The sequence below is a fragment of the Daktulosphaira vitifoliae genome, unplaced genomic scaffold (genome assembly GCF_025091365.1).
Source record: "Daktulosphaira vitifoliae isolate Bord-2020 unplaced genomic scaffold, ASM2509136v1 Scaffold_3, whole genome shotgun sequence".
NCBI classification, from domain to species: Eukaryota; Metazoa; Arthropoda; class Insecta; order Hemiptera; family Phylloxeridae; genus Daktulosphaira; species Daktulosphaira vitifoliae.
The window spans coordinates 40,100,291-40,116,028 of record NW_026099574.1 but is presented as its reverse complement, the minus strand read 5'-3'; the positions used below and the strand labels follow the sequence as shown (position 1 = coordinate 40,116,028).

Below are 15,738 nucleotides of genomic sequence, written 5' to 3'. Positions count from 1 at the left end.
TGAAAACTAAATTTTCTAAACGATTTGACTATTTTAATAAACTTTATATCTGATTTGATTTTGAAAACAGAAAAATAATTTTTAACAAATATAAGTAACAAAAATAATTAAAGGACAAAATATTAATTATTTTAAAACATTTATTTATGCACCGGTGTTGTTAATGTATTCTGTAATTTGTGTGTACGTTCTATATATAAACCTTCTTATTCTTAATAAACGCCACGCTAATTAAATTAGAATTTGCGATTATATTTCAAAACATATGCGTATTTTCTTTAACTTAGAATAGCGTACATAAGTAATTTAATTCCATACAGTTATTTAATACATACTTTATACTTAATACAGCGTATTTTGTAGCTGAATATTAAAATTAGATAAAAGATATCAGGGGAAAAGTTAAAAAGAATAAGAAACTTATAAAGTGAAAGATAATTATCCATCCACATCATTGCTGGTGCTAGGTTTTGTTGGATCGGGGTAAATCATAATTACGAGATTTATGTGCCAGGAGTGAAAGGGTTGAAGTGGGATAGATATTTCCAGTAATTTTTTTGTCGTTTGGAGGGAGTAATAGCATTTTTCTTATGTGCATCTCTAAAAGCAAAACCTTAACAACGCTACTGTTATATGTGGGCCTCTGTTATACAACTTGGGCCCAGGGATACATATCCTGTTTTTCTCGACTTTGCACCGGCACTGATCCACATTAACGATCAAATAGTTGCGTAGTCATGATTTTTAATGATTCGGCCACAGTAAAAAAATCTAAACAATTTTATATTTTGGACCTTTTCTTCTTTTTTTTTTTTTGATTATCACTTCATTTAAGATAAGAATATTGCTATCAACGGGAAAGGCCTACTTGCTCCTAATTAACAATAAAAATTGTACTTTTAATAGTTTATAAGCTCTTTAAAAAATTTTAAGGTAATTATTATAATTTTTAACAAAACTATTTTGTTTTTAAGTTTTTATTGTTTTTCTGAATTCTACTTTACTAAATAAATTAAAAAATTTATTTAAAAGACAAAATGCACACTAGAAGAATAAACTTAAATACTAACGTAGCTGGGAACTCGAGGTTTATGTATGAAATAGAAATTTTATTTTATTTATATATAATCCGATATTGTTCCATATAATCCAAAAAATGATATATTAAACTAATTACAATGATGTTATAATTATATAACTTTAATGGCCAATATAATCCATATTTGATAAAAATACACAAAATAGAAAATATATAACCTATAACTCTTGTAACTTTTGATAATTTCGTTTTAATTTCTTTTTTTAACAAATATTGCATTCTTATACTATGTTACAATATGTTTTCTAATTTCTTTTTAATATTAAAAATAAAATAATAAATTTAAATTAAAAAAATATTATTTTTTAGAGCATTTTCCTCACAAAAATTGTTGATAAAAATTTCAGCATAAGTACTTATTGAGTTATTATTTATTTAATACATAGAGTGGGTATGTAGCGCGGTGAGTACACAGCTTGTACTGGTGTATATTTATAACGCATAGTCCACCCGCGCTACTCCTAAGTATAAAAATGATAATTTCTGAAATACTGGTTTAAAGGCTTTTTACGACCAGTCTTTTTCTTAATTACATAATTTTTTATTTTATAAGCTAGTTAAATATGTATGTTTTTATTTAAAAAAAAATCCAGACTTTATTTTAACCCCTATAACGAGGGATGAACATAAAAATATTTTATAACAAATAAATGAAGTTACATATGTAACCAAAAAAATGAAAACAAAATTATTTATATATATAACAGGAAAAAATAAATGTATCCCAATATCAAAAATAATTCCGAGATGGATATAAATTATGGGGAAAGAATTAAAAACTACTCAGTCCAGCTAACTATAATATTGCTTCTTTTTTAACTTGTTTTCCTACTCTTTATAGAATTTTTGACTTTATCTATAACTATATTATAGTTTAATAAAATAAATTATTTATTTGTATATAGCGGTTATTTTAATATTTTTGGTCATGTATCTTAATATTGCTATTTACAAAACTTAATGTCTTTGTGGTTTATACTATTAATGGCTTTTGCGCTTAATATATATATTTTAAATGCATTATAAAATAATCCTTCACTTGACAGTTTGGAAAGGCCATTAACTGTGGTTCAAGTTACACGTAAAAAACAATTCTCTTGCTTTTTAGTCAAAAAAATGTTTAATTAATTGTTCTACTTGATTAGTAAGAGTAAAATCTTAGATTAAAAAGTTAATTTTTATAGCTGACAGTTATTAAAGGTTATATAAACAATTATATAATAATATAACGTTTTTACCTAAAACAATTAAAAATAAAAATGTAATAGGACATAAGAAAAATTCTTAACGTCGTTTTACTTAGAAACATAAATGGTATAAAAAAACCGTTATAGAATATTTTTATTTTCACGTTATCTGAAAAACTGATCAAATTAAAATTTATGACAAAAAATTTGCTGTCATAATTTACCAATTAAATTTAATTTAGACGTTTTTGTTAACATTGTAGGTTAAATTTCTGTTTCATCAATAAATTGAATCATTTAAAAACATTTTATTACCTCAATGAGTAATAAAATGTAATTTCTAATTACTTACCGCATGTGTAAAAACGGTTACTTGAGTGACACGATTGACGCACTCGAATCGTCCACGCGGTATCACTAAAACGGAATGAAATGTGCTCGGGGTAGTTTTCACTTAGCGAGACCGTCGCACGGTAACAATAGCGGCGATTCACCGGCAACCGCCTAGCAATGAAAATATTGTACTACCGCGACGGCGCCTAAAAATCAACTGCCGCTTTTTCTAATTCCTACAATAACAGTCATCCCACTACGAATTTGACGTGATATACACAAAATAATTAGTATTATATATATTTTTTTTTGTATATTTATTTACATCTGATTTGATCGTTTTGATGAGTGTGCTTTTCACAACAAAAATGTTATACGATTTTCCGCACATTTAACTACTAACTTGTAGGCTTGTGAGTGTACTCTTTTCTATTGGGCTAAAGTAAGTTTTCCTAATCCAATATAATTCGAGATGAGCTTTACAATCTACAGTGATCATTAACTTAACGTATTAATATAGACTTGGCCTTCGTAAAGCCTGTTGCGTTAACACATTAAAAGCAATTAGTGTATTTTCAGTATTCTATATGCTATTATTATTATTGTCATTGGCAAATTACCAAGTAAACTGAGCATTCTATTATACCTACTATAATATTGATCAACTGTAAACGAATAATAAACTCCATTCTAATAAACTATTCAAAATGTAATTAGTTAAATTATGAGTTATCCCAATAGATTAATTTATTTTAAAGTTAATAGGATTTAACAAATTTGAATGAGTCATGTTAAATAAATAAGTCTTATTGACAACACAAACAATATTAAATTTTTGTTTATAACTAAGAGAAACCCAATGAAAATGTATATTTTAAAATAAAACAATTTAATAAATGATAGCCAAGCACCATCGTTAAAAATGATGATATTTATTTACTAGAGTAAACTGGAATGAAAGAATAAGTTTCGCCAAAATAATAAGTAATTCAAATTCAAACTTTCCCAAACATGTTTTAGAATGTAAGTTATACATTTGTTAAACATGATTTTTTAAGTCAAAGAAACAAAATAATATTAGTTTTAGTACTCACTATATATAGTCAATAGAGGGGTCCCTTAAAAAACAGTTTTAAAATCTAACTCTCTTTACCTTATGCCAATAGTGACTTCTTAAGTTATAATCAACCATAATTCAATAATTTTATTAAAATATTTTGTTAATAAAATTTATATAAATGAAAAATGTTTAAATATTTTTCCAAATTTACTAATTATTACATTTTTTTGTTTTGTTTTAATACTATTATACAGTGGTACTGATTCCTATTTATAGTGTTCAGTAAGTAAGGAAATGGGTATCTATCGTTCTTATTGTAACCTGTTTCCTTACTTACTGAACACCCTATATATATATAAAGTGTTCAATAAAATAATTAATATATATTTGGTCACTTAAAATTGATCACTTATGGCTAATTTTAAACATATTAGGGTACATTTCTTCTGATAAATGCCCATAACTTAATGGAAAATGTACTTTAATAACAAGTAATGAACAAAAAGAGGTAAAAAAAATTTAGTGGTATTGTCTCAGTGAATTTTTATATCATAAAATATGGCATGGCGCCACTGTCATGGTACATAGTTAAATTATTAGAACAAGTGCTATAATTTAAATAATCATCTAATGAATGTAAATCGAATCAAATTCATATTTATATCTTTAAATTTTGTATTCATATTTCATTGTTATAAAATATATCAATATTTAGTTTTCAATATGCTAAAATATTGACTATGTCTATATTCATGTTAATCTTTGAATATATTCAGCAATTTTTTTTTACAATCTTACATAACTTACTCACTAAAGAATTTGCCGTCTATCAAAGAGGAGTGCCTTCAATGACAAGGCATTGCCTTAAATAGATGACGATGATGTAACTCACAAGGTCGTATGAAAGAAAAATTGTAACAATCAAATTATGCGAAGAAGAATTTATCGACAATAATAATAATAATAAGTATGGATTTATAATATTGATAGTATTATGTCCGAGTTAGTATATTTGCACTTGACTAAGAAATAAGAAAGATTATAAGAATATTGTATCAAAAATTATTGCACTAAAAATATAGTATTAATTAGATGAAGTTATTTTCTTCAGATAAAGCTCTAAAGTTAATAACTAAACATATAGTTTTATTAACAAATAATAATAACAACAAAAAAATTTATGATTTACTAAAAAAGAAGTAGTTGAATATTTTTTTGTAAACGATTACCTAATTGAGTAACCATACTTTAAATTAAAACATAAAAAATTATTTTATAAAATTAAGAGGTATTGGCTCTGAACATTAATCATTATGATAATATCAAAACAAATTATTGTCAAAAAAAAGTATCTGGTTAGTAAAAAATTAAAAAACTAGTAGGGAAAACTGAGAGAATAGCGCTCATTTAACTTTGACACATCTACTAAAAATACACAAAATCATAAAAAAAAATTGATAATTGAACTTTAATGTTGTCATCATTTCAGTAAACAAAATATGACTACATAGTTACTTTACAAATCTGCATTATATGCCATTAAATTTTAATGGCAAACATAAATTATAAAAAGCATCTTTTTTCCAAAATGAAGCATCTTTCCAAAATACGCCTTTACCATGAACACTTTTTAAATTATCTGTTCCTGTATAATGTGGATCTAGGACTAAGAATTTAGCCTCTCCTCGTTCTTCATTGATATCTACTCCTAGAATAGTGTGAGCAAGTACACCACCACCTATAAATTAAGCTGAATTAGCTTAATATTTGTTTTAGTTTAAATAACAAAATGTTTACCAATCATGACAGGAGTTCCATGTCTACTAAAATGTTCTGCTAATTCAAGACATACTGAATTCAAAGTATCTCCTTGACGCAAAGACATAATTCGACATGTAACTCCTAATTGGGAATCAAGCACATATGATACTTCCATCGACCCAATCCAATTTTTAGAGCCAACAAATTGCTTAGGTTTATCCCCCATATCAACCAAAGTTTGTTGGATACATGTTATAGAAGGTACAGGTTTATTTGTCCATCCTTGCCATCTAAAAATAATATATTCTCATTAATCAAGCAATTATAGTAGAATGAAAAAAAAACAATTTTACTTGAACCAGGAGTATAAAGTTTGTAAAGATCTATAAGCACATCCCCATTGATGATCATTAAAACCACCATGACCATAATGATAGTATGTATAAATACCCTGAACTAAAGATATCTCTCCATTTTTTACTAAAAAAAATATAACCAACATTAAATAATAAAAATCTAGAGTATAATAATATTTTGAAAAATTGAGCAGTTAACATTATTTATTGATATGTTAGACAAATTTCAACTTAATCCAATTTAAAAATATTCTTTAAAAAATTACTATCAATGTTCTATAAACAAGGGCACATTTAGAAATTTATAAAAGAATGGCACAAATGAGAGATGTTTTTCACAAATAAAGTACCTACTTTAAAATTTAAATGACTTCTTTTTGTTCATAACTGTTTTTTATTATAATTGTTACAACTTTAATTTATAAACTAGTATTATGTATGTTACCATAAGATACAAGAGATGATTTAAAAAAGTAATAAATAGAAAAATATAGAAAACTAAATAATACCAAAAATTATTTTATGAATACAATTAGATAGTCATTAGGAACCCATAACACAATTTTTATAATAAATTAGAAATTTTATAATATAAATATGTAATTTTTGATAAAAAATGCTTTTTCAAAATTGTACTTATATTTATAATAAAGTATAAAAATGCACATTTTTTACAACCATAAGGTTGGTTAACACCAACCTGGATTGAATATATCTTGGATTGGTATATCTTGGGAAAATTTTTAAGTGTAATGGTTTCCCATTGCTTCCTAAATACACAATACAATTCAATTTAACATTATTATTTAAATAAATTAAAAACTAATGTTACTAAATTATCTAGGTCAAAAGATGTGTGTAAAAACAGAAAAACTATTATGCTCATTTAAGCATTTGTCTATAATTAAAAAAATATAATGTAGTAAAAGAAGACTAGTTCTACAACCAATAAATACTCAAAACGATCAATATTTTTAAAAAATGTATTTTAAAAAATTAATTGAATAACATATTTAAAATGACACTTTAAATTTACTTGGGCTAAACCATTAAACCCAATCAAAGTGATCTAATCATGGGATTATGTGTTTTAGTGATAAAACACATAAAAAAAATATATGTATTTTAATGCATGACATTTCCTATGTTTTTATATTTACAATAATACATAAAAAACAAAAAAAAATGATAGCACAATGGAGTCGTGGCTCAGTATGGACATGGAATTTTTGAGACAAGTATAGATGATATCTAACAGTGATTTTAATCATTGTCATAAGAAACGCTTCGATGCAAATCTGTAGATAGTTTTTAATTTTAAGAAATTAGTACATCATTACAAAAGCAACATCAACTCCTGTTTTCTCAATGATATCCTGATTAGTAGTTCTTAGAAAAGTATAATTTATGAATAATATTTTATATCGCAATTAAATATAGTACAAAATTAATATTTAATAATTTAATATTGTAATTTTTTTCGAAGAAATACTAACAAATGATAAAGTAGTATATTTTGTTACTTCTATGAGAAACATGTATAAAAATTAATGGGCTTGATGCAATACTTTATAAAAAAATTTTTTTTACTCATGAATAAATACATTTGTCTACAAGGAACTTTCATCTGGATCAAAAGTATACTTTTCACATTATTTTCAAATCTGATATTTGACTTTTTCTATCACTTTATTTTATTGTTATAAATCACTTGAATGAATTTAAAATGAATTTCATTTCTAAGTAACTTTTGATGTTTATAAAGATTTAATTGAAATATGCAGAACATGTAAAATGTAAAATAACGGAAAATGTAAATTTTAATGATTTACTAAAAACACCAAACAAAAAGTTGTTAAAAAAATCTACTCAATTGAGCGTATTATAAAATTTGATTAAAATTGTAAAAAATCATTGTTAAATTCAGGTGATACTAAAAATCACTTTTAGCTTCGATACGAAGCTGAGAAGGTATTAGTTTTACTGTAATGTGTTTTTTTTTTTTGTGTCTGTTACCACTTTTTCTCAGCTCTCACTGAACCAATTTCTTTCAACAAAATGTCAAAAGATCACAAATGGTATCTAGTTGAACACATTACCCTTTTATTTTTTTTTCAACACGGTCAACATAGTGTTGGACGCCCTGGAACTACCGTGAGGTATTGCTTCAGGGCGCTGAAAACATTACCCTCAAAAATTGAAAAAATTTCCAAAAATCTCCAAAAAAATTACAAATTTAAAAATCGCTAATTTTTTAAATTTTTTTTACTTAATACTACCAAAACTATTTAAAAATTACTAAATCAATGTAATTTTTTTTTATATAGATGCATAATGTCTTTGGTATATTTTTTTATAAATTTGACCCTTTACCCTGTGAGCAGGGGGGATTTAAAATAACAACTTTTTCAACTTAACTTTTAAAAGTGTTCTGGTAACTCTGACACTTTTATATATATCTTAAATTAAAGATAATGTAATATACTTTATTATGGAAAAAAAATTTCGGACTTTATTTTGTCTTCACGGTGAAAATAGTTACCAAATGCTATTTTTGTGTGAAAATTCTCGATTTTATTTTTTACATTTTTAACTTTATAATGCTATAACATACAAATAGTTACATACAAATAGAATTAAAAAATTAATAAATTACAAAGAAAAATTATTTAATTTTTTAGTTGAAATCTATTATCATATCAAACCTAATTCGGCAATAAATACTTTAAAATGTTAGAAATGATTGATTTTAATTGTCTTTATAAAAAAAACTGGTTAACCCACTTTTTATTTGATAAAGGGGATTTTTTTTCAATTTTGAGGGTAATATCTTTAACTAGATAATAGTTGTAATCATTTGATGTATCGTTAAAAAAAAGTTGGTTAAGTGGGAGCTGACAAAATAAATGAGAGCAACAAAAAACATCACAATTAACATCAAAATTAAACAATTTTAATATGAACAAGAAATTTCTTCATACGACGGGAGATTACAGTGATGGGGTCCTTGATATTCATTGAAGTTATTGAATCTAAATGAGTTAAAAAAAATTTTCCAACTCAAATTCCTTTGTAAAGTATTTTAAAATAAAATGGAATACAAAATCGAAAATTTAACACAAAAATAGCATACAGTAGCCATTTTCTCCATGAAAACAAAATAAAGTTAAAATTTTTTTTTTTTTTACATTAAAGTATATTACATAAGCTTTAATTTAAGATATATACGTATATACTTGCCCCCACTGTGGGCAGGTGAAAGGTCAGATTTACAAAAAAAATTATATTAAATGATAGGTAAATATCAAATGTATTTATAAAAAAAAACATTGTTTCTATTCATTTATTTTTCAAAAAGTTTAAGTAAAAGAAATTGAAAAAATGTCGAAAAATAATGATTTTTAATTTTGTAATTTTTATAGAGATTTACACATTTACGGGGAACTAAAGAAATTTTTCAATTTTTGAGAGTAATGTCTTTGACTAGATACGATTTGTGATCTTTTAACATATTATTGAAAAAAATTGATTAAATTAGAGATGAGAAAACGTGGTAATAGATACAAAAAAAACACATCATAGTAAAATTAATATCTTCTTAGCTTCGCATCGAAGCTAAAATATTTGATAATCAATATTTTCTTTAGTTTTTAGTAGATAAAACCAAAATACTCATTGTCAAATATTTAGTAAATAAGTATAAGAATCAATTTAGTAAAATTAACTAATCAATTATGACATTTATAATCAATATGATATAATATTTCTTTTACTAATGAAAAACGTCATGAATTTTTCAAGTTAAATACATGATGTTTATTATTTTATTAAATCTTACTTCCAGATGGAGTTAAACCTTCATGAACATTAGTTAATAACCCATCTTCATCAGTCATTGGTTTTGCATCAAATAAATAAGCATTTGACACACGAAAAAATGGTCTAGTCATTGACAATTTAAATGCATTATGTAAAGTTTTACGTAAATTACCTAAAATGTAAATAATTAACTTTCAAATAAGTATTTAAATCACATAATTTATTGGCAATAAATAAAAAATTTTAAAGTAAATTTTACTTACTATAGGAATCAATTTGGTTATGAGAACAAACAATAGTAACAAAATGGCATAATTCTTTTGGAGCAAAATGATGCACAGCAGGTAAATCTCTAGAATTGGACAGTAAAAATGAATAAATAACTTCTGCATTCTTTTTAATACAATTTTTAAGTATTTCATATGCATTTCTAAAGGAGGTCCTTTTACTTATTACACACATACCATCAAGTTGACAACAAATAATTTTTTCATCATATGGCTCTAAAAAAAATGTACAATTGGAAAATTTGGCTAATTTTTTTATTGAAATGCTATACTCTGTACAATTTTAGAGTATACTACCCAAATAATGAATAGTAAAATAATATAAGTTTACAAAGAATATTAAATGAATTAACAAGTCTTTTTCATTATTAATTTTAGAGAACAAAAAATATTCTATAAGAGCACATCGCATAGAATAAAATCCTGTATTAGGTTTTGTCCGTTTATGGAATACATAAAACATAATTCCTTGGCGATACATATTCAACTCACACAAAATTTACTGATATACTAATATATTGAGTTAAAATAATTCATATAATAATATTAATTTATAATATAAAAGTGTAATAAACTATTTGAAAAGATATTTCAATAAATAATTATTAATATCCAACCTAATTGTTTAATAACAAATTTTTAATAAAAAGTCTTTTTTTATAAATTCCACGACTAATACTAAAGTCACTAAAGAAACTAGAGGTAACATTTTTCATAATGTAGTCACTTTTCTCAAAAAAATATTATTTCTAATCACTTTTCACACAATATCTATATCTAACTGTCTAATAATTTGATTTTCGTAAGATTTTTATTAAATGTGAATTAAATTAGTATGAAATTGAAGCAGTGTATAAAAACTTGTCCTTGACACACGCACTATAATTTTATACCTATGAATTACAGCGAAGAAAATCCAAGATTATGAATGTACATAGCCAACAGTTGGCGGTCAATCAAAGTAAGTAATTTATCATAGAAGGTTAAAGTATTAAAATTCTAATCATTTCGATACGTTCCAGAGGTGTATTCCTATTTTAAGTTGTACAAAGTATACAAGTTATGAAAATATGAATGATTATAAATACCATTTGTTTGATGAATGATAGGGAAATCAGATATGTCTTCATTTTCATTAGGGGCAGTAGATAAATTTTGATAGACATTAACATTAATGATTTTATAATCAACACTATTTTCTAACTGGATATCACCAATGACTTTATCCTCATCTGAATTACTTAAGTAATGTTTAGACTCCTTAAAATAAAAAATCGGTTTTGCACCAACCTAAAAGTACATTTAATATTAAGTATAAACGTTTTTTCTTATAAGATATTTATATTTTAGGACTAAGCTATGAAAATTATTACTAATTTAAACTAGGGATCAATATTTCCTAAATAAATGTCTTCTTCTTTTTCCTCGCCTTAATCCCAACTACTTGGGGTCAGCAATTGTTCAGTACTCCTCATACATTTTGACAAAAATTTTATGCTGGCTGTCTACCTGACGTATACCTCATTAATCGCCTCTTACGACTGGCAGAGGGGCCATGGAAGTATTCTTATCCCCTATCCACAGGGAGTATTTCCTAATAAAATGTACTTTGCAAAAAAATAAAATAGAAATAAAGAACTTTTTTTTATGAAAAATATATTTGTAATTAAAAGGTTAATTTTACATTTTCAAAATAAAATTCAATGAAAATTTTAGAAAAACTTAAAAAAAAATTATAATATTTAGTTAAGCATCAAATATAGCTTTATAATTGATAAATTATAAGACTATATTTGTTTTATTAATATAATTATTTAAATTAAATGATAATTAAAATAATTTATTAAAAATGTATAATTATAAAACTATTTCTATTAAAAAAAAAAACAACTAATATATCAATTATAGAATTTCAGAATGTGTTAATTAAAGAAAAAATTATGTTAATTTAATTTGAAAATGATGTAACTTTGAAATTAGCATTTATAAACCATATGTAACCATTAATTATTTTGTATAGTTTTATGTGAGAAAGTCAGTTACAAAATCTGCTTCTCCTAATTCCTAAAAAAATTAAATTAACACTAAGATTTGCCGTTAAAAATTAACATGTTTCATAGCTTAAAAATTAGTATTTATTTTTTGTAATATTGAGATTAAAGTCAAATTAAAAATATGGACAAATCACAAATCTTGTTTAGGAACTCAAGACTTAAAATCAATAAATTTTGAGTTTTCTTACAAGATTTGCTAGAGAATAACTTGTGAACACAAATTCGTGAAACTTTGAGTAAAAATATTTAAAAAATTGGTAATATATATTTTTAAATTAATTAGGAAGATTAGATTTTTCAAAAAACTTAATTTTTCAAAGACTATGAAAAAGTTCTTTTGAAGAATATTTTTCAATTAGACATTTTGATCCCTAATTAAAACAATAAGAATATTACTGGGTATTTTCTTGTCTATTATAATTTTAAACTAAGTTTTTAACACTATTAATAAATAATATGTTAATTACAGTATTAACATGACTTAAAATCTTACTAAAATATATAATTATAAATAACTTTTGACACATTACAAGTATCATAAACACTTGTTTAATATTTCAATTTTTATTTTATAGCATTTATAATTATTATTATTAATTTACAAGTTAATTGGATACCTAAATGGATGATTTATTAGTGATTCTGTCTTTGGTAGTATCTGTTTTCATGTGTAATCCGGCATAATACCCATCCCGTCTATTATTGGCCTAGCCAAGAACCATCTTTGACTCCCCAACATGCTACAGAGGACCACTACTCTCTGTAGCATGATCAGTTTGGGAAATAGAAGTATGAAAAACTTATTATTTTTTAATTATTGAAAATTAATTGATTTAATCAATTAATTGATTACCATAACTTAATGAAACAGACAATTATTAAAATTGTCCCCTAGAAAATGCATTCTTACCAGCGCCTAGCAGTTTTATAACACAATGTGGTATATTATAAAATTCCAAATAAAAAAGTCTAAGAAAAAATACTTTGCCAGACATCAAATTAAAGAGAGTAAACAATAAAAAAAATATGTTTAACAAATTTTACAGTAAATTTTATACATTATACACTATATTTTAATATTTTCTCATACTTTCCTGATCTTTTACCTTAATTGTATGCTTATTTAATTTTGGTTAACCCTAAAAATAAATAAAGTGTATTGATGGATTTCTAGTATCTACCTTTTTGTCCAATAAATTTGAAATATAAGATGAGCTATGGCCTTCAATATTTTGATCTAATTCAAATTTCATTTGTATTCGAAAGTAAAATAATTCTTTATACAAATCATTTTTAGTCTGGACTTTAAAATTTATTTCTTCAGCTTCAAAATTTCCACTCTTTGAAAACATCCATAATTTTGGCTTTGAGTTATTAAAATTCAAATAAAGTATTTCCTCAGAAGACAATTGATTCTTAAAATAAATTTTTATTACAATAAGTTAGGTTAAATTAAAAAAAAAATGAAATGTTACATTATTTGAAAAGTACTCTTGTATAGTTTCTAAACGTTCAGAGTTGCCTGCAGCTCCATTTATTGTAATGTTGTAAGGATAATTATTATTTATACTAAAAGAAGAATCAATAAATCCAATTATATAATATCGTTTAATAGTTTTTTCAACATTACTAGTTCCCAACAAATAAATTTCATCCATTTTATTGAACTCATTTTCTTTTAGGCGCTGTGTTACACAAAAATTAATTAAAAACCAAAAAAAAATATTAAAATAAAAGACAAAATGTAACATTTAAAAGATTATCTTTTTACTATACCTCTAAAACTTCATTACAAATAATAACTTCTCGATATTCTGTATTCATTTTAAGCGAGAAATTTTAAAGTCTTATAAACTATTCATTAAAAAAAATCGTTTTATACTACACACACGTCACCTCAATTTAATGAAAGATAATAGTACGCTGACAACCTGCTGAATGTTCATTGTTATCATTAAATATCATATAAGCAAATCATATCACATTCATAACATTAAAAATACTGATAACAAGTCAGTTGTTGATTAGAAAAAATTATTTTAAATTGGTAAATGGAGTAGACCGTAGGGGTGACCAGTATTACAGCTGAATGTAATACTTTTTATATTCATAGTGATATTTTGTTAAATAAATATAACTCGAATATTTTTTAATAAAAATAGATAATGTTGTCTACTTTTATAATAAACATTTTGAGCTTCTAGTAATAATCAAATAATTAAAAAGAAGTATTTATACAATTTTTTTTTTGTTACATTTAACCTGAAATAAGAGATAAGTTGTAACACAAATTTGAATTTTTTTCAATTCTTAAAATATTTTCTAATTAATTTATTTATATATCTACAGTACTATTATTCAATGACATAAATTTATCAATTATTTAATCTGGTAGTGCCTTGAAAAAAAATACTTTATAAGATATATTTATCAGACATGTTACCTTCAAACCTACAACATACTGCTACTACCCTTACTAAAATTTTTTTAAAAGATTCACTATCAGCCATTTTTATTATTAATAAATTTAGATTATTGTTAGAGTTGAAATTAATTAATAACAGTTTAACATTTTCCAAGTTAAATTTGTCGATCGATATTCTATAAATTAAAATATTTTAATCGCATGATCCTGTTAGTTTTTCTTAATTGGATTATTTTATCAAGTTTGTAATGATATATGTTGCCATTGAAAAAAATAAAGTTGGTTTCTTATAAATAATAAGGAGTAGAACTTAAATAAAACAACCAAATTACAAACGAAGAAATAACTATTATTTAAATAAACCAAAAAAATATTTTAATAATTATTATTTAAGAAATCTAGTGGTCAATGATAAATTAATGACTTGTGTTTATTATGAAGTTTTGAAAAAAGAAGAAATATTTATGAAAATTATCATAAAATCTAACAGCTGTGAAATGTATCAAATATTTAAAAATCATTTGTCATTACAAGCGATGTTTAACCAATTAGTTTTAAACTTTTTATCTTCAAATATTTACTCAATGACAGTTTTAGGAATATAAGAATAAATAACATAAATTAATTAAAATTTTATTATACTTTTGAATTTAATTTTACTTGAATAATCTATAAGAAATTATTTACTAATAAAAATTTTAGATACAACTTAATTCAACATTTGTCAACTCTCAAGTTTGAAGATGAGTCTGAAGCTACTAATTTCTGATACACCAACTTCTTAACACTGATGATTTGAGGTAACACAATTGTAACCATATATACAATTCTTCCACAAGAGGTCGCAGTATAATATTAATATTCATGCTAAGTAAGTGTCTTCTTACATTCTTTTAATATTATATTATAGAAAATTTTATAAGCTTCCTGAATTTGGATAGAAAATACGTGAACTCGTCTCGGAACATTGTTAAAACGCAAATTACTGTTGTCGGGTAGGTGCGTTTAAGAGCTACCAAGTGTAATTTCCGCCGTTTTTATTTTGCAAAATTAAGTTAGGCCGACATATTTCACAATTTAGCTTTTAATATTAATTACAGAACAGTTTATAAGATTTCTAAATATTTCTATACATATCCAGAAAACTTATAAAATTTATTATTATTTATTTTAAATTATAATATTTTTTTTTAGCAAAATTATTATTGTTTGTGAAAAAAGTGTTGACTGTACTATATTGTTTTTGTGTTTTAAATAAACTAAAATTTTAGTGTATTACTTTATGATTTTAAATAGCATTTATGTAGTGCGATATTATATTATTTTTACATGTCAGTATCGGTAAGCAATTAATGAA

At 24.1% G+C, this 15,738-nt stretch overlaps 2 protein-coding genes across 4 annotated transcripts in view; both read right to left on the bottom strand.

Moving 5' to 3' along the window:
- Positions 1–3,260, bottom strand: part of LOC126903183 (G-protein coupled receptor GRL101-like) — an 87,449-nt gene extending 84,189 nt beyond the window's left edge. The window contains exon 1 of the mRNA XM_050681230.1: positions 2,639–3,260. The gene's annotated coding sequence lies outside the window, so the exon portion shown is untranslated. The remainder of the gene's footprint in view (positions 1–2,638) is intronic.
- Positions 3,261–4,962: 1,702 nt separating this feature from the next.
- LOC126903188 (ufm1-specific protease 2) lies at positions 4,963–13,883 on the bottom strand. 3 transcript variants are annotated; one of them, XM_050681239.1, is made up of 10 exons: positions 13,733–13,883; positions 13,432–13,641; positions 13,138–13,371; positions 10,991–11,192; positions 9,879–10,118; positions 9,635–9,787; positions 5,794–5,920; positions 5,477–5,730; positions 5,195–5,417; positions 4,963–5,104 (listed from the first exon to the last, which is right to left on the bottom strand). In XM_050681239.1, the coding sequence occupies exons 1-9, from the start codon at positions 13,778–13,780 to the stop codon at positions 5,209–5,211; spliced, it is 1,677 nt and encodes a 558-aa protein (XP_050537196.1). In that variant the 5' UTR covers positions 13,781–13,883; the 3' UTR covers positions 4,963–5,104; positions 5,195–5,208. The 3 variants fall into 3 exon arrangements, with proteins under 3 accessions (XP_050537196.1, XP_050537197.1, XP_050537195.1); XM_050681240.1 differs by lacking the exon at positions 4,963–5,104 and having other exon boundaries at positions 5,121–5,417; positions 13,432–13,525; positions 13,587–13,641; positions 13,733–13,769; XM_050681238.1 differs by lacking the exon at positions 4,963–5,104 and having other exon boundaries at positions 5,121–5,417; positions 13,733–13,882.
- Between the last annotated feature and the right edge of the window lie 1,855 nt (positions 13,884–15,738).